General features: G+C 42.7%; 1 protein-coding gene across 1 annotated transcript in view; it reads right to left on the reverse strand.

Moving 5' to 3' along the window:
* ANTXR1 (ANTXR cell adhesion molecule 1) overlaps positions 1-24202 on the reverse strand; it is a 78969-nt gene that overhangs the window by 12606 nt on the left and 42161 nt on the right. The window contains exons 13-17 of the mRNA XM_042836195.1: positions 22529-22624; positions 13978-14019; positions 7721-7816; positions 7240-7407; positions 1125-1205 (exon numbers count right to left, since the gene is read on the reverse strand). Coding sequence (XP_042692129.1) covers positions 1125-1205; positions 7240-7407; positions 7721-7816; positions 13978-14019; positions 22529-22624 — 483 coding nt within the window. The remainder of the gene's footprint in view (positions 1-1124; positions 1206-7239; positions 7408-7720; positions 7817-13977; positions 14020-22528; positions 22625-24202) is intronic.

Consider the following 24202-nt stretch of genomic DNA (forward strand, 5'->3'; position numbering starts at 1 on the left):
GGCTGATCTCCAAACTCTACACCAGAAACACATGGCTGGGTAGCATCTAGGTCTATTTGGGTGAGCATCCTGCTCAGTGCCATCCTGCAGCATGAAGAACAGCCAAACCTGTTGGATGCAGCCACTTGGCTGCATGTTGGGCCAAGGAGGTGCCATGCTTCTTAGTAAACCAGAGGCATTCTCAGCATTTGCACAGGTAGAAATTTCCTATCACTTCCATGAAGGGCAGCAGATTCATTGTTCTGCAGACACAGGTTTGTGAAAAGATTTTCTGGAGGATTGCTCCTTTTCCTTTATGTCTGTTTCTTGCAAGGAAAGCAAACCATTCACACAGACTCTCGACTATCTGCATTCAAGGCACTGACATCTGCAGACAATACTGGCAGATGTTTCTATGCTGCTGTCCCCATCAATTCAGCACTGCATTTCCAACCACATCAGAACAGTGGCATGATATGTGACATAATATTTGATGCTTTTCTGCTTTCTGTCCTGGCAGAAGCTGATTGCCATAAGGTACTCAGGCACATGGGTTAGCAGGCATGGTGGTGATGGGCTGATGTTGGACTAGAAGATCATACAGGTGTTTTCTGACCTTCATGATTTCGTGAATTATGCAGCCTATATATCATCAGGCTGGGACACAGACTTTCTCTCAGAAGAACAGTGGCCCAGAGAAGAACAGAATGAAATTCTGTAGGATCATATAGGGGTTAGAGTCTTCTTATTTCACATGGTGTAAATTTTACAGTAAATTTTTGCACCTTTTGCTTTTCTTTTTGAATAATTTGTCTCCCAGGGCACAGTGGTAGTTGAAGGACCTCAGCTAATAGCAATTATACAGTCTCTTGCACAGAAGCATCTAAATACATCATAAAGCCAACCTTGATAATGCTCAGCTCCAGTAAAATCACCTTCTGTGCCTACAAAGGAGAAAGTCTGGGAGCCTAAACCAGCACCCAAGCAATGCTTTTCCTTTTGCTTTTCCTTCTGAGCTGTCACAAGTATCTGCCTTATCAGAGGAAGGTAATCACAACCATTCTGTCCTATTTGTAAAGGCAGTCTGAAGCTTCAGCGGAGTTTTGTTTTTCCCTAGCTGCAAGAAATGTCTGGAGGCACAGTACCTTGTCTCCTGGTTGTGGGCGCATCACTGATACACGATCGTAACCCTTCCGCAGCAAGACCCAGAGAGCATCCAACTTCCCCTGCAATCACAAAGAAAGAAAGGAAAAAAATGCAGCATGCTACCTTCAGTACAATAGCAAGTGAGCTGTACAAACTTACATTTTGCACTTAACCATTTGCTGTGCCTGTACAAGGTACTGAAGAGCAATGTTTTCCCTTACAGAAATTCCCTCTGAACCTGCTGCAAGTGCAAAGGAGAAGGCCTTCAGATGAGCAATAGGAAGATGTGCCTGGCAGCCAGCAGTGCCCGTGCCTATTCTTCATGTATGCTATTGAGCATCTCCAGAATTGGTGACTTAGATATCTCCAGGGTTGAGAGGATCTCGTACCTACTCCATTTCTGGCATGGTTCTAGCAAAATGCTAAATGAATGCAGAAATCTGTTGAATTTGTATGCCACATTTCCTCACCACTCTGCCTCCTCCTCCTCTGGATTTATGTGTCAAAACAATGTGCAGTGGAATGTGTCTGAAGAACCAGGGTAGATGTGGCACTGAAGGACATGGTTTAGTGGGCATGGGGGGATAGGCTGATGACTGGACTTGATGATCTTAGTGGCCCTTCCAACCTCAATGATTCTATGATAGTATTCTATTTTATTAACTATCTCTGCATGGAGAGGATTGCCTTACCAGGTCTCACACCCACACACCAGTTGGCACTGGCATCTTCTCCAGGCAATGACACGTCTTTCAGAATACTGTATTCCTATGAGCTCACTGTCAGTCACCCAGTGCACACTGCCTTGGTTTTGACAAACTGCTCACCTTGCTGTGTGATCTCGGATGCATGTGAGCAGGCACAAACCCAGACAACTCAGTGTGCTGAAATCTCTCAGTGACAGAAATGTTGGTTGAGATGTGGGGCCATACCCTGCCTTTCCTCCCTGCAGTATTGCTCTGCCACACAAAGCATGTGATTCCAACTGAAATTCAGTATTATGTTGGGATTTCACTTGCAAAATGGATTCACCTTCCAGGAGGTCTGTAGAAGAATTTCTGTATGTGCAGCATGTTGGCTGGCTCAATGGAACACTACGGATATGTTACATACTGCAGAGGAGTTTACCAAAATCTTCAAATTAATGTCATTTGGCCCACAGGTTGTTAAGTGAATGCTACCCAAACATTTGTAAAAATTTCTCTGGAGGGTTAACAACACACTTTACTTATTGACATATCCATTACAGAGACATCACAGTCTCTGATAGGCCTAATTAAAGAATTAATGCACAATGCACTCAATGCACACTCTTCCTTTCTCGAAAGGCATATATGGAGTCTTCTCTTTCCTTTTAAAGAAACCATTAGGACCATAATCCTTTCTGACACCTACATTCCTCAATGAATGTATTAAGCCAACGTTTCAAAGCTTTTTTGGGAGTTGGAGGGACACATGGTTGGAGACAGACAGACACATAGAATGACTGCATAGATGTTGTTTTCCATAGGATACTGGGAAAAAAGACTTCCTAAGGTGAGAGCCAGGAAAGTCTAATTCTCAAAGGAAGAAGCAAGAACCTCTTCTGTCAGATTCCTGCATTTGGACAGCCTCTCTTACACCAGAGGGAAACCATCCCTGTCTGTGAATCAATCCAAACCCATCCTTCCACTCTGAAAGCTCTCCTTTTGAGTCCATCTTTTCCCCTACATCACAGCTCATGGAAGCTCTTGGTCTCCCATCCCTTCTGACAACTGAAGAAATAAGTACATTTTTTCATACCTTTTTCCTGTGAGAAACCAGAGTGAAAATTACAACTTTACATGGAATAAAAAAGTCTTTACCACAGTCCTAACTTCCAACATTCTACTGAGATTTCTTGGGGAAAAAAAAAACAAGACCCATCTTTGGGAATTTGAATGGAGCTTCATGGTCTGCCTGACACATCTGGGCAGAAGAAAGGGAATGGATCATGGAAAGGGTGATATTGCTTAAAGAAATGAAAATGGCAATGCATTCATTTGGAAACAGAAGCACTTCTGTGCTCTCCAGTAGATGAGCTGGGCCTCTCTTAGGTTGGAAACTCTTTTGCAACTGAAGTGCGAGGTAGCTTGGAGGCAAAAAAATGGGCTGGAGGCAAATAAAACTGCGTCCTCCTAGATATGAAGTCCAGAAAGTGGAAATTTACAGTTGTTTAGAGACTGCTATTGGCCTTTTTGACTCAACCACAGCGATGAGGTGGATGGCCCATCTTTGGAGACACTCAAGGTCAGGCTGGACCAAGACCTGAGCAGTGTGACTGAGCTGTAGAAGTTACTGCTCATTGCAGGGGAGTTGGACTCCGGGACCTTTAAGAGTTCTTCCCAACTCAAAGGATTCTATGATAACTAAGTGCGATAAAAGCTCTGAGGAGAAGATATTGATGCAGATACAAGCAGAGGCAGAAACAGAGGTGAGACAAAAGCTCTTAACCAAACCAAAGCATAGACCCGTGGCTGGCTGCAGCAGGGAGCGTGTCTTGAACCAAAAGGCATTATCCTCATAATCCTTTATGATCCTTCACTTGCCTCTACGTTTTCTGCTGCTCCTCCCTCTGTCAGATGAACTGAGGATTTGGCAAGACTCTTGAGAAGTTTCTAGATTTGTGATGCTCCTTGGGTTATTTACACTGACTTTCAAATTGTTGAAGTGATATTTTAAAAGTGGGGTAAGCCAGTTGGCATTGTGCTAAGAAGTAACAGCAGCAAATAAGAATAACAACAACAATAATAATAACAATCTGTTAAGTGTCAGTAGCTGCAATTTGGCAGCAAACAAAGCTCTGGAGCATTTCTACAGCAATCTATTCACTCTCAGCTAACAGCTGTCTACCTACCATACAGACACCACTCTGGAGAGGGGATTTAAGGGGAAGAAAAAGTCCATCAGACAAACTGGCAAAAGGTAGAGAACTCCAAGTAAGGCTGATGCTTGTGTTGCACGGAGAAAAGGAGGCCTGCTGGCCCTAAAATGTGAATTTCCTGGCTCTTTGTCAGATTTAAGCCACCTTGGTTCACTGCTTCTGAGATTTAATTCCTTACCCACTTCCTTTATAAGTAGATTGCCACCTTCCAAAGAGGTGTTTGAAACAGCCCAGTGGGGTGGGTGGAAACTTAATGTCTCTAATCAAAGGAGCTGAGTGCATTTGGAGCTTGGGGATGAGGGAAAATTTGAGTATCAGGAGCCATTTCCTACAGGTGAGGTTTAGTAGACTGGGAAATATTCCCCCTGAAAAGCAGTGGAAGCCTCTATGTTATTTTAAAAACCAGACTGGAAAAAGCAGTGAAGGACAGACTCAAGCTAGCAATGCTGCTTTGGCTGAGTGCAAACCCAATGACCTAATAGGCTGTCCCTCCTCGCCCTCCTCTGCCTCTTACAACTCCATGATAACTTCCCTGCACAGCACAACATAAATTCACCTTCATATGCTCATGTGTTCTGGACAAGAGCTTCCGTCAAGAGTGCCGATGAGCTATGCCAATTTTGCTAGTTCCTTACTGCACAAGGAAAGTAATCGCAGGACCTCTACTTCATAGGAATGATCCCCTCTGCTTTTTTTGAGTCCTTGTGATTGTACATGGGGAAAGTGTTGGATACAGAAATCCAGTTAGGTACAGCTCAATAAGGGGTGTGGTGGTAATCAATAATTAGGCCACCTCATCCACATATTCAGGCTGCTAAATACTATCCAGTTGTGGAACATGCCAAAGTTAGGAAGTATTTGGATATGGGGCTTTGGATTGGACCTGTCCTTATACTGTAGACTTTGAATGGTAGAAAAGAGAGACTTTTCCAAAGGAAACAGAAATATATATCAGCCATGAGATACTTCTAACACTTAGTCCCCTAATAATTGAATTCTTGCTGTTACGAAGCAAAAGATGTTCCCAGCCAGAATCAGAACGGAACTTGAACTTAAATACATTGAATCTTTTCTTCAAGCTTCTTTTGAACTCCCAGCTGGGATAAATCTGCAACAAATTCCTGAGTTCAAAACTGATTTTCTGCCATGCAGAATAATTTCTAAAAACAAACTGAAAATCTCCTGAGACTGTCATCCAACATCATGAATTGGTGAAGACAGAGGGGAGAAACTCAGCATTATCTCTGATGGCAAAGACCTAGCTCTCACAGCTAATAATCTCAGGTAGTGGTGCCCACATGGATTCCAACTGCCCGAGCATGTATTCAGGCTCTTTGTGCTAAAATCAGTGCTTCTGTCAGTTCCTAGGTGGTTAGAGTATTGTGTTGTGTGCCTGAATCTGGGCTGCAGCACACAAAAGCAACTGAGCTGCTTCTTTCAGCTCGATGAGCTCATTTCCAAGAGCACGTAGTAGGAGTGAAAATCTCCCAGATGGGACTGGTGTAACTTACAAACACTTTGCACTAATGTAAATGACAATGCAATGAATTTAGAAACAAAGGAGCAGCTATATGGGATGGTGCTTACTGAATTGCGGACTCTGAACTGAGAACAGTGGAGTCTGTAACCTGTCCCACCAAGGGAAGGAATAACTTTCATGAACACATGTTGAAGTCATTATAGCACAATTGCAAATGACTTGTTGGTAGGCTATGTTTATTAGATGATAATCTTTAAGAGGGAAAAGAGAGAAGGCATTGGACCAAATTTTCACAGAGGCTCACGTTTCTGTATCCTCCGGAAACCACTTGTACTCCCTTGAGCATCTTTGCCATTTCAATTGCTGGATTTGAACCAGCAGTAAGATCAATGACTGAGGAAAGCCAAAACCTGTTACTTGCCCGATTCCTCTGGGCACTGCTCCACTGGTCAATAACAAGATACAACGCAGGGAAACCTGGGTGTACTGTAGTGAAATATATTTGTGTCGTAACAACGTAGCAGATAGAGTATCTCTGACCGGCTGGCTGCTACCAGACAGGGAGAAAACAGGGGACTAAAAATTTCAGCAGTGGGGCACTTCCTTACTTAGAATAAAGCTTAAGTTGTGTTCAACATCAGAGGGTTTAACAAAATTGCCCGTGGAGATATTTTAACCAGAATGACCACTCTTCAAAACGAGATCCAGATTCCAGCAGTGCAGGGTTTGCACTCAGATATGAACTATGCATTTCTAGTCTTTTCTGTTTACTGCAGTGCTGCTACAAATAGCCATGAACTGAAAAGATAGGAGAAGGGTCTCAGCATTTCCCGAAAGGATTAACCCTGAAAAATGTAGTAACAAAGAGAATCCTTTGCTAGAAACATCTCAACATGTCCTGACTGCAAGAGATTAGCTTTCTGACTCTGGAGTGTTTTCACACATCATCAGTGGATGATGCTACTGATATCTGTTGCATGTGGTTTGTTTCTCTTAATCCTGGAAGAACATTCACATGTGCCTTGAAGGGTTTTGCTTCAGTGAAGCATCCAGTTCCTTGCTTGGTTCAGATGGCACAGGACAGCCCTCCCCAGTTCCTGTGGGTGACTGCTGAGCAGCTTTGCATTGCTTCTGACCTGATATCAGCATGAATTTGATTTTCCACTTCTGAGGCATCCTAATACAGCCAAAATCTTCTTGCAGGGCATCCCTTCTGCATGAAGCTGGCCCTGTGACCCACGTCTGCTGGCAGACATCCATGTGCTGTGCTGCAATCCTTGATCTTCTCAGAACATCTCTGGTGACATTTAGGATCAATTCCATTCATATTTCTTCCCTCTTTCTAAGGAAAGAAAATGCAATTTGCTCCCTACCTCTCAGAGAATAAGCAATATCGACTAAAGGAACTAACTTTGCAAGCACAGTGGAATCTGTAACAACTTCACAGAAGCTAGACCACCGTAACTGATCAGCTGCTTATTCTGGTCTAAGAAAGCAATGCAACCCTGAAATCTGTTTAACCTCATTGGAAATTGCCATTGCACATATGGCTCCTTTCTATAGCACTTGCCCCTGGTCACTTGTTCAGAGGGATTTCCTTCTGCACAGCTCCTCTACCAGCACCTTGAGATCACAGTTTAAAGTTCTCCATCTTTACCCATGGAGGTGAAAATAGATTGCTTAACACAGATCTGGAAATGCTTTATGTGGTGCATTGCTGGACTGAACTTACCTTGATTGGAGAGTACCACTTCCGAGGAGAGGAAGGTCTGCGCATGTTGTTTGCAAGGTTCCTGGGTTCTGGGAACTCATATTCTTGTTCTGGCATCTTGACCCTGGCATTCTTGGCTTTCTCTAATTTAGCGCCTTCCTCTGTGGAGCCCTTTTCTCCCCAGCGCACCTGAAATGACAGCAGCAGAAAAATGAGGGTGGAGAAGTGCTTGAGAAAAGCTGTAAGAGTATTTCATTGCAATTTGCATGGGAATGTTGCCACTGTATCGCAGGCACAAACGCTGTACTGCAGTAGAGGAAAAGACTGTCCTAAGACTTAAGACCATCTATTTGGCTCTCAAATATAGAAAAGAATTTGGTTCCAATGCACAGAAGTGTGAAGTTTGTACCTGCCTCCCAAGCTTTTTGGTTAAACTGCCTGAGTGTTTCACAACTGAGTTCACAACTGAGATTTTCTGATATATAAGCTGGTGTCTACTTACCTCCATTCTCTTGATGCCGCCAACTCCTCGACCGCCATAATAAGAAGCATCCACTGTTGGCCATTTCTTCTTTGGAAGACCATCGTCATCTTCCTCCTACAAAACAGAAGGAAAGGGTTGCACTGTTAGAAAGCAGGAACTGAGTTGGTAAGGGGTAAATAGTTACAGGTTGTATGGCCCTTTCAGCCTGTAAGAACTGGTGCTGTAAAGGTAGTGGTCTGTTGCTGGTTGCTTTCAAGAGGATGTGCACTCGTGAAAAGAAAATGTTTCATAATATAAACACCACCACCACCCAAAGGATACAATCAAGCTCCAGCAAGAACGTGTGTTTTTGATTATTTGTTTGTTTTGAAGAGACCTTTCATTCTTTTTAATTTCTATTGGTGTATTCTACATAATATGGGTACACCGTAAGAACTGCACATACGCTATGACCCATGCAGTGCCTTTCCCTTTAACTTCTACAACGCAGTCCGTGAACTGGCAAAACAGAAAAGCAGAGTCCATCAAAAACGTTTAGTATTTCCTGTGAAAAATGCGGAGAGAAATGAAAAATGGTCTCTCTCTCTCTTTTTTTTCCCTTTCTTTCTTTAATTCTTCACAGGGATTTGGCAAAACTCCAGAACTTTGGAGCTTTCCAAAACTGGGAAAGCCAAAAATACTTTGAATTCAAACTCTCCGGTTGGAAAACTGAAAAACTGGGGAGGAGGGATAAAAATCCGAGACAAACTATGCTTTTCATGCCAAACAAAAGTGTTTTTTTTATTATTTAAAACAAACCAAAACCATCAATCGGACTGCAAAATTTGTCCTGATCTCAAGGGAGAGTAGGCAAATGAATCATAAATACAGAGCTTCTCTCCTTCGAAGCTGATCTCCTCTCTCTCGTTGGAGTAGCTGAGGCTCTTTGCTGCAACCTAAGAACTTAATATCTCTGCATGAAGTTTTCCACGAGGACTTTTTTTAATTTAAAAAAAAAAAGAAAAGAAAAGAAACCAAAGCCATCTAAATATTTTCCTTCAGCAATTCTCTCTTTCTCTCTCTTCAGCTGAGCACAGACTGGACTTCTCACAACAGGAAATACCAAGGTTTAGGAAATCTTCCCCACAAGCCCTTGAAAGCCCTGCAAGTCGCTTCGATCTAAGATAGGAGGGCTTCTGCCAGGACAACAGAAACACCACACGCGCAAAAAAGGACTACAGCAAACATCTGAAAAACAAAAGTCACAAGCTTTCTTCTGGACGAGCCTGTTTACATGTTTTGAAGGGCATGGGAGGTTTTGCAATATGAGCAGAAAGAAAAAAAATCCAACAACCCAACGATTTCCTACACACTTGACAAATGTGCTCATAACACACGTGAATTGCTTAAGTGAAGCAACGGGAAAGCTGGGGGTCAAAGTGGGGAGCCAGCAGAAGAATGGGGAGGAACACAGTCCCCACACCAGCATCCCAGCTCAGTGCCCCATTCACAAGATCTGAGCCAATACCACGTGGATGAATTATCACATCCTGGCTCAGTTTGGCCAATATTAGCTACAGTGGGGTTTTTTCCTGAGGAAGAACTGCGTAAGGAACTTCAGCTCTGACCCAACAGCAACACAAAAGGCAGCCCTGGAAAATCCAAGTGCATTTAAGGATGCTGGAAAGTGACTGTGCAGAACTTGGCATCTTTCCATCCCTCTAATCTGCTTTAGATGGAGCTAGAGTTTCTTTTACAAAATAATAAGGACAGAGCTACATTTCACTGTCAGAGATCCAGGTTCATCACTGCTGGATTTCAGAAAACAAAGATGTGTTTATCTCAGAGGCCATGCTGGGCTCTGTATGCTTTGACCCTGACCCGAGGGTACCTCATCTGTGGGTAACAGAAGGATAATTCAGGCTCCACTAGGGACATGGAACCACTCAGGATAAAAATTCAAACTAAAATTGGCCAGATATAAAAGGTTGGACAAATTATTCCTCTCCCCACCCTTATAATTATTTTCACAGTTGTCTCTGCAAAGCCTGGATGTTGTCAGAATTTAGCATTTATAGAGCTCTGCCTGCAGAAAGCACTGTATGACATGGGGCAGTCAAACCTCTGAGTAATTGTTGTTATCATCTAATTTTACAGCAGAGGAAACCTGGATGTAAAATTCGTCGTCCTCCCGGATTGCAGCTTCCTACACTCCAACCCCTGCTCCCAACACCAGGCCCACTTCCAAATTGCACGGCCACCTCCTAGATGCAAAGGCATTGTTAGATTTGGAGGACAATTTTCTTGGTTCTTAAGAAACATTTAATTTTTGCTTTCATGGACCAGGCATCACAATCGGATAAACCCTGCCCAGTCTTAACCATCCCTGAGTCATTCTGCAAGAACATGCCCTTGGTGTTTCTCGTATCTTCACCTCTTCCAGCCAAGCCTGCAGAGCATTGTCATAAAGAACTAAAAAATCATAAGAACACCAAAGAAAAGATGCTCTACTGGTGCTCTACTAAGGAGCAGGCTGAAGAGAGAGCTCAGCTCTTGTTAGACACCAGAAAATCCACCTATTTGACTATCCTTGAGACAAAACTGCTTAGAAAACCAGCATTTAATGGTCTTACTGATCACGGAATTCCTGGTTTATCCATGGTAAAGATCCTGCTTGAAGAATATATCCTCAGACGGTAAAGTGTATTTGGGACATAACTAAAAGAGAACCCCTATATTGATAGAGGAGAAGAGACACTGAACGATTCCCACTCTATGGCTCAGATGCTGAGCAAGATGAAAAGTGAAATAACATACCTGAAGTCACAGAGGAAATTGTCCTACAGAACAAAATACCCTAAGTCCCCAGATTTATGTCCCCACCTTGCAGTGCATGGGGAATACATCCCACAGTTCATTGCCTCTACACTAGTCGAGTACGTTGTGCTGGATCAGCCTACATATTTCACATTAAATTTGGTTATAAAAGACCACACCTTCAAGAAGTACCGCCTACACCTCATTTGTTTCCAATAACATCCTAGCTCTTTTTCTTTTAAATGCCTGTATCTCAAAAGGTTCCTTTTCTCCTCCTCCCAAATATCCACAACACATTGTAAAAGGGGAAGAAAGGGGAAGGAAAAGAGCTGGCATACTGCTGAGACCTGGCTTTATTTCAGGAATAACAGAATACATTTCCTGCCTTGGTGTCCACAAGAAATTACATCTGAACTTCTCTGAGCTGATTTTGCTATCTCCCCAGCAAGGCTTTTCAGGAAGAAAGAGTGGTTTGGAAAGGATTAATAAACAACAATCAGTGAGGGTGCAAGCAGCTCCATCCGTGTAAGTCATTCATTGGCTTTGTGACTGTTCAGCTGTGGTGAAAGAAATTAGTTCACAAAGAGATCAAGATGAACAGAAGGTTTCATCTGCTGACTTCACAGTAGCTGCCAGGCAGTGAGTTAAAATCCTCCATTTCATGCAGGCTTTCCATGACAGCAATAATTATCTTCAGTATCTCATGACTGTGCTGCTGAATGGTGCTTTCCCTCCAGGACTTTCTTGTGTATGTGTGTTTTGGTGTATGTGGGGAGGGTGACAACAGGCAAAACGATTATCCAATTGGTGGTTGGTGGCTTGATCCTGGCACCATGGTAGGAGTGACTGTGGAGCCTGGGCTTGAGCAGCATGGAAAAACTGGCTTTTACTGATGAGGAGAGGGTGTACTCAGGTCATCTGGTCGGTGTCCTGCCTGATTTTACCAGGTTTCAGGGCACTTTGTGTCCCTGAATCCATTTTGTGGGAAAAAGCACAGTCACAACAGTAAATAAAGATAAGAACAGCACATGTTTAGATGTAATGGGACACACAGGACATGGTTTAGTGGGTTGGATTGGGTGATCTTAAACATCTTTTCCAACGCTGGTGATTCTGTGATTCTATGTTGACACTGCCTGGTGTTTAGAAGGGCAGGAAAGCAATGAGAAGAGCATGTGCCTCCTGGGGACAGTGGGGAGTGCACCTTATGACACAATCAGAACTTGTCCCATGGAATAGCCCAGTAGCAGAGCCCTGGCGAAGGTCAGGTAGTGAAAAGGAAATTGCTGGAAGATGGAAAGCCCTGCAAAATGCCTCTTTGTTCTCTCTGTAGAAGATGGGTTGCAATAATGAGAACCAACTTCAGTTTCTTGGTACATTTCTCATCTAAGCCAGTAAGTTGTTCCAATAAGCCCAGCCTGAAAGTGATGGGCGCTTGAACAAAAGCAGCTGTGCCTTCCTCCAGCATGGATAGAAAGAGCCTTCCTATTCACAGGGAATAGAAGAATGCAGTTTTGATCCACTATCAATGAGTCAATCGCAGGCCAGCAAGGTGCTCACTGACTCCTCGAGGCATTCACCTCTTCCGATTAGTATTAACTCAATCCTTCCTGGCTCTAAAACCAGTCCTTCATCTGGGGTCAGCCTCCTCCAGCATCCTGCATTGTCTGAAGAACACAGCGGCGAGCTGACAACATTTGCGATTTCAAAATGAATTAATTGTTAATTAATTGTTAACTAAAAGTTTCTAGTCAGTAATGATTTCCCTCACCAACAGTGAGCGTGGCTCCAACATGTCTCAAAATGCCTTCAAAGCAGAGTTCAATAAAACCTTTGGTGGGTTTCTGACAGCAATGCTGCTTTCCCCTCATTGTTATGGTATAATTCATTCTCCTTGCAGCGCAAAGACATATATATGGGCCTCAGCTCCCAAATTTGCTGATGCAAGAAGTCTTATTTTTGCCAAGGCTTTTAGAATAAAAGAATCATACTGTAACTGCAATGCTGCTGCTTAAGGGATTAGCACTTTTTCATTCTGGAGATGAGTAGTTACTACGATTTCTACAAGGGAGAAAGCTATTCACAAATTGTAAGAAAAACAACTCCATCTTCTACTCGCTTTTAGCAAAGTAAAAAATTTGGAGTATTCACTCCTCTCTGAAATAATCATATTACTGTCAATCCCACTCTCTGGATCCAGCTCTGCAAGAGTAAATGAAACCAACAAACTGCATCTTTTTAGAGCTCCTATTGTTTTTCCACCAGTGGGAGGCTTCTGTAGGGGAAAACATGTAACACAGAAGTCACAGCTCCAAGTGTTACTGATCTCTGAGCACTGCTCTGATGCTTTCCAGTTTCTGAAACAGTATAATAGTGTGTTTTCCTCTGGCTGCTGATTGTACAAGGTAGTTTTAGAATAACTGAGTACTGAGTTTAGGGGATATGATATGGTGGAAAGTACACGTGGAATCTTCTATCTGCTATCAGATTAGTCTCTATGTCAGCAGATTGTTGTAGCTAAATCCCCTCATCCCAGGGTCCCAAAACAGAAACAGTAGGAACAACATCTAGAATACTGTATAGAGTGCATTAAGAGGGAAGCAGGTAAGCTACAGGTAGCAAATTAATGCAATTTTGCTGTTTCTCTGCAGAGATGCCACTGGCAAACACATTGTTAGAGGTAAGCTCTGAAACAGACTGATGAACTGAGGCCTGTTCCATCCTAAGAGCTGCATGGACTCTTCCTCTCAGAATCAAAGAGAAAATACAACACGTCCAGAGATATCCTTACAGTTTAACCAGAATGAACCTGAGGTCTGCTGCAACTGGCTCAATTTTGCAGCAACTGGTTAGCTTTTGCAACACTTACTAGTTTTAGAAGGGCTTCCATATACATGAAGTATGCCTTCTTACTTAGCACAGAGATGTAATTTCCCCTTCCAGTCGTTGGCCAGAGAACCAGCATTCCAGAATGATGTATTTTAATTAACTTCAGCAATTGAGTCCCTCGGCTTGGAGGCATGTGTGATGCTGAACAGAGCATGTGCAATTTTAGACAAGTATTTTCCTTTTCATTCCAAGGATCAAAGCTGGTGAAACTGGTGGATATCCATACAGCCTAAACAGAAACGGCCACTTGGAAAATAAGCCAGATGTTTGTATATAGATGCATGGAGTGATGTTATTCTGAGAGATGTGTGCCTTCACAAATACCTTCAGCATTGGACCCAAATGTAAACCTCACTTGGGTCCACACATGTTTTGATTTGGAGTTTTACTTCAGGCCTGTTTTGAAGGAAACAAGTGCTAACAAGATAGAGGTTCCTTCAACAGCCTTGGCTCCAGCTGCCCTCAACTATTTTGCTGTGCTCAATGCAGGTCCGTACTCTACCATGCAGCAGAATCATAACCTCTTCTAAGGAAGCTGAACAAAATCTTGTCCTAAACATCAAGAAAATTGGCTTGTTGGTGTTACTTACCTCACTGTCTTCTGCAGGAGGTGGAGGAGGCTCTTTGATGATCTGGAAGAATAAATGAGAAAAAAAAAGCGGTAAATCAGCATGATGCAAATGTTGCTCATTATGTGATCCTTTTCCATGTGAAGTGACACAGATCCGAAGTAATACACCCTGGATGCTCCTTGATATCCCAATAGGAGCCATAATGCTGGCACACTGGTAACAATCATCGTTCTACCTGCACAAACATGTTAAATTCAGCATGTCCTCCTACTGGCCACTGCACACACATGCATGTCCTGCCTCAAATTAATTAGCATCCGCACAGACAAAGACTGGAAAAGAAACCAAGGTAAACGAAATGCCCCAGAGACACTGCAGAGGAGTAATTGCTGTCTCTCAGAGCAATACACCATTCCAGAAAGTTGTGCCACTCATTGCTCTCCTAAAGAATGCTTTTCACATTGCCAAGCACTATATCTCACTCTCATACGGTTTTCTTTAAAATCTGCATATATATGTACTTACGTATATATGTGCATGTATATACGCACATACACTTGAAAGTTCTCCAAGGATTTCTAACTAAAAAAGCAATCAGGGTGAGGTTTTAGACCAGTCCAGGATATTCTCCATAGAAACAGCTTAAGTTTACGTGGGCGTGAGGTTATTATTTCATGCAAAAAATTTGCATCTCAAGCTCAGCAGGCAGTTGGCTATCATCACAGCCCTCCACTCCAAGAGCAACAGAGAATCTTCCAAAGGGAAAGCAGTTGCATACAGACACGTCAAATCTCTCTCCTTTACACGCAACAGACCCCAGTGCAGAGCCATTGCAGGCAACACTGAATCTAGTCACTGGTGTCAATGCAGCTGCCCCTGGGACGGAATTTCTCCTGTAGTTTTAAGTCCATTTGGATGAAGCAGCTCCTTCTTTATGCACAAGGTAATGAGTTGGATGCTTCTGCGGTGCTGAGCTCCTGTCAGGACTGTATATTGAGTGTAGGGGCTGTCTAAAGGTGGGGTGCAGATGTACAGGCTGAGAGATTGCCCTTCAAAAACAAAATCACAGTCCAAAACAATAACAGCTTGGCTATTTAAATGCAGGAAGAGAAAATGACAATCATATTAAAGGCCCCAAAGACACAAATATTTACAAAAATTTCCCTCACTGTTGTTTTAACTTCTCTGATGAGCTCACTGTTTTTATCTTCTTCTGCAAACCCCAAGTCATGCAATACGGCCGTTAATGAGGAGCATGTGCCTTTGGCTTGGGAGGAGACTGGGGTTGGATCAGTCCTTTTTTACACATCACACTCTGCATATCCCATTCCTGGGCAGCAGGTCCTTCTTTGTTGGCCTTCAGGGTCCTCGAGGAATCTCTGCTAAACAGCCTGCGTGCTTAGGTGCCAACACTGAACCTTTGCCTATGTGCAAAGGCACAAAGCCCACATGGAAGCATAGGATGACATTTCAGGAGTGATGTAGGTGCACCCCCTGTCCTGCTCTGATGCAGCACAACCATGGGTCAAGTCCTGGCTACAAATGCACTGACCATGTTAGGGACAAATGTGATGTCCCTAAGAAGTTGGCAACAACATAGTCTCTTGTACATCTCATGACACAATTAGTGACTCTTGTGTACAAAGCACCAAATAAACACAAGGCTTTTCTAGTCACATTTTCAGATATTTTGGCTACTTGTCACTATAATGGTCACTCTTCAGCAGGCCTATCTTCGAACCAAAAGCCTTAATCCAAACAAAACGCTGAAAAATTTCAGATATCTCACTCATCCAAAACATATCTACTGGAACTAGTCTTACTACCTTCTCTAATGTTATTCTAGTGGAACATTGTGGGTTTCAGTGGAGTTTCTCTGATTTGCACTGGCATGAAAAATGAGGATACTTGGCCCAGCTAAGCATTCACACACAACTTCTCAGCCAATATCACTGGAAAATCTTGAGATTACAGACTTGGATATGATGGGATAGCTGTGTTTTTCATGTATCTGTATTCTTTCTCACAACATACACACTCTGGCATTAACTGATTTATATGAACATTCATTTTCTTTTCTGCCACAGAACAAGTGAAAAAAAGAGTGATCCCTTGCATTATTAAGCACTGAGCGCTTCTAAGAACAACTGAATAACCATCAGTTAGCTGCATAGATTGGTTAGTTTGGAGAAGTGCAGAGATAGGGAGAATTTAGTCTTCTCTGCCTTTGAGCCTGTATGAAATTTAGAAATTTATCATATACAAAATGTATTTCTTATCTCACCATCCAGATCTGGAAAGGGTTGCAGGAGTTTACCTCTCAATGGAAAACCAGTGTTTTACACAGGCAGATAGGGGTAGCTCAAGAGGCAAAGGTTTTAAGCTAAATGAAGGAGAGATTTATATTAGATGGAAATTCTTTACTCAGAGAGTGGTGAGACACTGGAACAGGTTGTCCAGAGAAGTGCCCAAGACCAGGTTGGATGGGCTTTGTGCAGCCTGTTGTGGTGGCTGGCAACTAGCCCATTCAAGGCATTGGAACTGGATGACGTTTAAGGTCCCTCCCAGCCCAAAACATTCTACGGTTCTACAAACAGCACAAATCTTTTCTTTCTCCTGGGTTGTGCACGGGACCATCATTGTGCAGTAGTGGAGGCAGCGAAGCAAATGGGAGCTCTCTGCCACCTGACACATCAGCAAAGCAAACACCAAATGGGAATAACAGGATCCCAGAACTGAAAGGCAGTGCCTTACAGCTGCACAAAAAGAAATGACTACTCAAGTACAAGAAAGAAAACACTGCTACAGGGAACGCAGAGAGGATAGAGCCCATGCTGGCACAGAAGGCTCAAGTCCACCACATCTTGTTCTGTGCTGCACCTCTCGCCTTCCCTCTGCCTTGCCAGATGATACACATGGACCTGCTGAATACAATCAGCTGGGAGCACGCTTGGCCAAGCAAAATGCTTTGGCTATTTAACTTGGCAAAGTTGAAGTGTTTGTTCATGTGTGCTGCAACTGTTTTGATAACCCCAAGCCATTTCTGGGCTTGCTGTTACAACTGTATCCCCTGTCCCTGTCTTTGCAAGAAGGAAAATGTGGTTAAGCAACCATATTTGCTTGCTAGATTACAAATACCTGAGGGTTTCTACATCACTGCCATGCTATCAAAACCTTACAGTATGGTCTTCGGTTGGTAAGAAGTCAAGGCCTGAGGGATGGACAGTTGACCACTGGCTTTCCTCAGCAAAGGAAAGAACTTCAAGAATAGCTGTCAGCACTTCTGCACACTTAGCCATGAAAAGTCATGACAGTAAAGCAATTATGTGCTTTTCTATCAAATCTCAGTATGTAGATGACTGACACAGGTCTCTCATAGTTGACCTACCCTGATGTCACAGAGCAGATGTTGCTGAACAACCCAGTATGAAAGCAGAAGAATCCTATTAGCCAGCCTACTGGAAACTCAAAAGCATGGAGAGGATGTATTTGCTGTTGCCATGAAAATTTTTGTAGCCATTCAGGCATAAGCAAAGACAGCACATGTTGAATCCAAATTTTGCATATTCCAGGAATGTGTCTAGAATGTTTTCCATCCTGGGAGCATAGAGAACTCCACCAGTTTGCAGAGTCCAGAAAACACATACTCAGCTACTGTCCCTGGAGTTTTATCTGATAAATAGAGGCAATATGTTCCACGTCAGTGAAATGTATCTGCTTTAAGATAGAACAGAATATAACTTAAAATGAGGGTTACATGAGAAAACAATACAATGAAATAGAGGATTCTGCCTCTAACCAAAACTAAAAATTCAGGAAGGAAAAATGCATTTAACTGAGCAGATTTTGCTCTTATTTGCTATCATTCTTCTTCATAATATGGAATACGTATTTCAGCAATCATAACAAGCAAGGTTTTTTTAAAAATAACATTAACAATGACCCATCTGCCGGATCCTTCTTTCTCTTTCTTCCTCTAAATCCTGTGACAGAGTCTCATAGCATAGTTATGAATTGGATAAAAGAACATTTCCTTTCTATTTGTTTCCTATCTGCCTTGTGTTGTAACTATCCATTAAACCCTTGGAGATTTTGTCTATAGTTCAAGGTTTCTAATACAAGCAGGAGCCTGTCCCTGTGTTTTCAACTGTAAAAAAGTACATTCTTCTTCTCAGGGGCAAATGAAGTCAAATTGGAATGCTATCTCAAACTTTTTTTTAAAGTTGACTTCTATTTAGCCTGGAAGAAGATTCAGTAATCTCAATTTTAACTCATTAAAACTAGGAGAGACAGAACTGCTCCACAGAGAAGACTTAAAGCTGACACATGCAAAAATTCAAAACAGACATGTCAAAATCATCCATGCACTTAGAGGAGACATGACATCATGGAGGAGGAAAAAAAAGCAGCCCTCCATATAAATAGCTCTGATATACTTTGCAACCAAATAAGGTTGACATGCAATTCTCTGGGGAATGCATGAGAAAACAAAGAATCTGCAAAGGTCATTCCTTTTCCTAGGCCATTTCAATTACACAGACAAACAAGGCCAGAATCAGTAGGTTTTGCTCCAAGTGCCTGACCCACTTGCTTTGGAAGTGCAAATAAATGAATTTCATTTTTTGAACTAAAGAAAAGGAAAACATCACAGCTACTTCCAGCTATCTGCAGAAGCCCTTACTCTCATTCATTGATTGCTCGTGATTTTATTGGTTGAGTAAGACTCGGTTCTAAAGAGCTATTTCTCCTCAGCTGGGCTTAGGAGAACTTTCTTTGGAAGAGGTGAGAGGAGCCCACAGAAAAAACAAAGGAAGAAAGAACTTTTACTCAGTTAATTGCTTTCCATGCAAAACCGGAGCAAAGAACAACAGTGCCTCCTCTATTCTGAGTCTCTGTTGTGGTCTGGAACAAAAGGTGCTGAAGGCAGTTAGGATTAATGTAATTGGCTTCTGGATCTGGCCTTAAAGAGATGCATTAACAAGGAAAGCGGTTTGGTAATCTGAAGTCTACGCCTATCACCTCATGGCAAAGGGCTTTCAGAAGGCAATTCTTAGCACACTCTAAATACTGAACCCCTGGAACACATCTTGGGTTGGAAACTCCAAAACTGAAGGACGCTTTGGAGAATTTGGCTTTAACTTTTTGGCTCCGATTGTTTTGTATTGACTGTGCCATAAATGAAGACACGCCTTTGTGGCAGCAAGAGTGGATACCAGTTTATGCTCCAATAGCTTTGGTGGAGCTACCATGTTGTGCCAGGTGATTGCTTGGCTTGGTCTGAACCAAAGACAGGGGCTGTGGGGTCTATAAGCCATTTTTCCTGCACATTTTTGTTTTTATCTCTCACTTTGTCTCACTAATGTTTCATACAATTCCTGAATCTGCATTCTTCTCTCCCAAGATCATTTTAAGTGCAGAAAAATGATGCCTCACGCGCACATGGGAGTGGGTGGGAATCAGAATACGTGGGCCCTTACGAGTAACCTCCATCACGCCAATGTGCATCATGTAATCTTATTACTCTCCAGGGTTACTGTAGTGTATATGTATTTCTTCCCCTTCTCTTCCTCCAGTTTAGCCATAATTTGCATGTGTTTTTAATATATATATATATATATATATATATATATATATATATTTTGTATTTTCTCCACCCAGATTTTTGTTTCCAAAACTTTCGGTCAGCTGCACTACAGACAGAGCCAAACAAATTGCTGGGTTCTTCCATGGTTCTTTCCAGAAAGCAGCTTTAGAGCTAAGACTGGCGTTCAGTGCTTGAATACCGACACCTCATTTATATGCCAGCCACACCCCTGTAGTTTAAGAAGCTGGAGTACAAAAATAAGCAAGAGGGTGCATATATTCTGAGCAGGCAATTGCTACAGAGGTGCAAAATGGGAGGAGCACGAGAACTGTCCCAGCATGGATATGACTTTCAACTAATGTAGTATGTCTTCGCTATACATCCAAAACAAATTAACCAACTTAATTTCTAAGCTAATCTATTAATATCCTGCAAAAGCCTCCTTAAAACTATTTTGGAAGCTTATTATGTATTTGTCTTACAAATATTTGCATTTACATGGATTGTGTCTATATTAAAACTATACCTTGTGTTGGCCTCCTGTCTGGAGCTCAATGTCACCTTTGGGCACCTAAGGAACCTGTAGCACACACAGTTCTCCTATGAGTGCTCTAATCTCTCCTGGTTACCCCACATTCAGGAAAAAGGGGAAAAAAACAGCTGTGGAAAGTCAAAAGCCCAAAAGCATCATCAAGGCCAGGATTTGGCACCTTCTGTTTTGCAGATGTGCTCTTCTCAGAAAAAGTGGGGTCATCCTGCCATGATGTCTCTGTATTTGTCATCATTCTTTCAATGTGTACAGTGCTGGAGATGTAAACTTTGCAGAATATCTTTCTTTGTTGCCTGCAGTTGAATAAACTCCCTTGAAATCTCTTCAAAAGTTAGCACCTGGATCCCCTGCTTTTGCATCTCCCCATGGATGTCAAGGGAAATTTTGCCTATATCAGGCACAGCAAAGGTCTAATTATTATTTTGATCCACTAAGCAACAATTGCATCTACTGTAAAATGAGTGGTAAATTCCAGACTTCATCCCAGAATACTTCTGAGACCAATAAACTTGGATACGCTTGGAAACAGCATTTCTTTATGGGTGCACGCCAAGGAGATACTGAGTTCCAGATAAATCTCCAGAGTAAGTCTATTGACTTCAGTGCCTTTACTCCAGGGTGAAGCTGGCTTGGTGTCTTTCCTGGAGAACTGCTGGACAGTAATGATCCCTATTTAACTAAAACACATGCCAAGGGGAGTTTCAGGGTTTAGAAATGTGCTTGTCACTCAAATTTACTCTTCATAAGAAAAAAGTTGTATTTTTTTTCCCCTCAATACAGACACACAATTATCTCTGAGATGTCCCCAGGCTTGAATTCACATCACTGTCTCTGGGTCTGTGGTTTGATTATTAGAGGTTGTTGCTTGCCTGCTTCTTGTCTGTTGTGCAAGCCAGTTCCTCTGCCCTTAATTCACTCTGTACTTCTGACATTGAATTCCTTGCTGAGCCACTGCCAAACTAGTAAATAAGCAGTGCTGCCCTGCTCTCTTTCTCCCCACCCTAAACCAAGCAGGCTGGGTGCTCCTTTGTGGATTTGTCTCCACATTTTACAGGACTGAAATGCACTGTAAGGTATCTTCACTGGTTTGCTACTGATACTGCTCTGCCATCCTGGAGAGATGAAGAAATCTTACACAGGTTCCTGAATTAAAACTTTTCCAGCAAGTAAAGGTATGTGTCTGACACACACTTAAAGCAGCACAGTTCTATGACTGCTGTCCCCATATCGTCCCCTTGGAGCAGTCTTGCACTGCCCTCTCAATGCATGTAGTTCCACATCCCTCTACTTCATACCCTTCTGCTTTCATTCATGCCTTCTTATCAGCCTCATTGATCTTCAAAAAAAACCCTAAATGGTAGCATCACTTACAGCCTCTCCTCTCTGTCACCTCAGTTCTCCACTAAATCCTGGTGTAAACCACGCACATGGGTTCACCTCCATCAACTCCCATGCAGATGTGCCAACGAAGGAGCTGGCCTGACTTTGCTGGAAACAGGCCATTTAGTTTAGACAAACAACTCCCAGAAGTCTACCCCTCTGCTAATCCTTTGTCCATTTTTAGAACTGTTTTTTTATTGTTCCAATAAGTTCAGATAAGTATTTTTTTCCCTTCTGGTTTTCTACTCAGGACAGAAGTGCCAAACTACCATGAAAAGAAGCATTCTACCCCTCACTTATCCATCCAGAAACAGACCCAGATGATTAAGATTTTTTCCTCCAAGTTTTTCCTCCTTGTTCTGTATAGAGAAACACATCTCACACAAAGACCTTTCAGATATGACCAGCTTATGCAGGGCCTGTGGATCCACAGCTTGCAAGGACGTAAACTTTAACATGGTGTAATCTTAGAAAACAGGAAAAGAGATTTACAATCAGGAACAGTGCTAGTGATGCAGAAACTTGAGTCAGTTTGGATAATCTTAAAAGTCGCATTTGAAACATTATATGCAGGCTGACACCAAAACCAGTCCCCAGTTCTGACAGTAATTCTTGCTCTGTATTTGGTGTGTAAATGAGATGCAAAGCAAAAGCTGAGACTCATTGAACTGCACACTTCACCCCAATTCCCATTGGAAAAGGCGGCCCTAGGGCATGATCAGCAGAGATGTACAGAGGTATGACGGGTCCTTGCAGTCAGATAGCAGGGTCATGAGTGAGAGAAAAGCTTATCTCAAGTCCCCCACTGCCCCTCACCTCCCCCACCTCCTGTTTTCTCCACATTTTGTCTGCCTTTTTCAGATATCAGCTCTGTAACTACGCTTTTTAACTCCTGAGAACATTTTGTTCAGTTCATTTGTTCCATCCAGACAATGTCGACCTGCTGCTTATACCCACCATCTCTGCCCTGCAGAGCAAAACTTAACATTTCATCATACAGAAATGCCATGGAGCTGTCAGCAGCCTGAAAGCAGAACAAGGTGAGGAGGACTTACCACTGTGCAGCAAAGAGGCCAGAACCACCAGAGGAGAGCCAGTGCCAGCAGCAGGAAGAGAATCAACAGAGCTATAGCCAGGATGGTCCCATCTGACTGAAAGAGAAACAGAGAGAGCATGTGAGTACCACCAGCAGAAAACAGTTTTCCTCTCTCATACATATAAATGGGACACCTTCCCCATCCTTGATTACTACAAAGAAGCTGAGACATCTTATTCACCTCCTGGAGTTGTACAAAGTTTTGTCTTGGTTCTCCCAAAAAAGTATGTATTTTTAAAGCATCACCGCTCACAACACAATGTTTCCTTACAATTTCAAGCATTCTCCTTTCTTTGTGACTATTTGTGACTGTCTACAGCAAACTGATTGAGCTGTAAGTGTCCCTGATCACTGCAGGGGAGCAGGACTAGTCAAGATGGCTTTTAAGGATCCCCTCCAACTCAGATAATTCTATGATTCCTTGATTCTATTCTTCCCTTTTGCACAAACTTGAAAGTAATGCCAGAATTCTAATTTAATTCAAACAGAAAACTCTTAGGAGAGCTGCAGTTTGCACCTGTAGGAGAAAACAAGAAAAGCCAAAGCTCAAACATGGGATGACACTGGCCAGCATGCAGTCAGGCAAAAACATAAAAGGCTTTTTAAAGTATGCCAACAGCAAGACGAGGTTTAAAGAAAACACTGGACTGATACTTGGTGAAGGAATTCACCTAACAAGATAGGATGAGGAAAATGCAGATTTTTGCTTCAGTTTTTAATATTAATGGTTGGAGCTTGATGGTCCTTGAGGTCCCTTCCAACCTAAGCCATTCTATGATTCTGTGATCTTGAGTTGTCCTGTCATCTGAGTTGGAGGGCCATGATGAGAGGAGAAGTGACTTTCCACTTGTGGTCACCAAATTGCAAGGAAACAGTTTTATCAGCTCAATGGTCATGAGTCCATGGGGCCTGATAGAATTCATCCCTGAGCACTGAAGGTATTAGCAGATGTTGCAGCTGGTAACTGCTCTCAACAGTTTACCAAAGGTCCGAGATGAGCTGGATATATCCAGAATTACAAACAGGGCATGAGAGAAGACTCAAAGCACTACAGACCTGTTGGTTTAACCTCATGCCTGGAAAAGTTCTGGAGAGATTATCCTGGGGGATAATGAAAGGTCATTAAAGAACAAAGCTGTTATAAGCCATTGTCAACATGGGTTCATTAAGGGAAAGTCCTGCCTTAATAATTTGATCTCCCTCTATGATAAGGTCACCTGCTAGGTGGATTAAGGGAAAGCAGTGGATGAAGGTAAGGCAGGAGATGTAATCTGTCCGGATTTCAGTAAGGCCTTTGATACCATCCCTCACGACTTCCTTGGAGAAACTGACTGACTGTGAAACAAACTGGTTCACCCTACGCTGGGTGATTAAGAACAGAGCTCAGAGCAATGTAGGGAATGGAGCTACATCAAGAAGATAGTCACCAGCGGTATGCTCCAAAGATCAGTTCTAGGGCAAGTCTTGTTCAATGGTTTTATCAATGGTCTGGCTGCAGGACTGAATGCATCCTTAGCACGTTTACTGATGGTGCTAAGGATAACTGGAGGTTTCGTTCAGTCCCTGCAGGGAAGAGAGGCCCTGCAGAGGGATCCGGATAGACAGACTGGAGCACTGGGCAATCAGCAACGGC

Source organism: Centrocercus urophasianus, unplaced genomic scaffold (assembly GCF_019232065.1).
Source record: "Centrocercus urophasianus isolate 14NV4802_14NV808 unplaced genomic scaffold, USGS_Curo_1.0 seq_58, whole genome shotgun sequence".
Classification (NCBI taxonomy): Eukaryota; Metazoa; Chordata; class Aves; order Galliformes; family Phasianidae; genus Centrocercus; species Centrocercus urophasianus.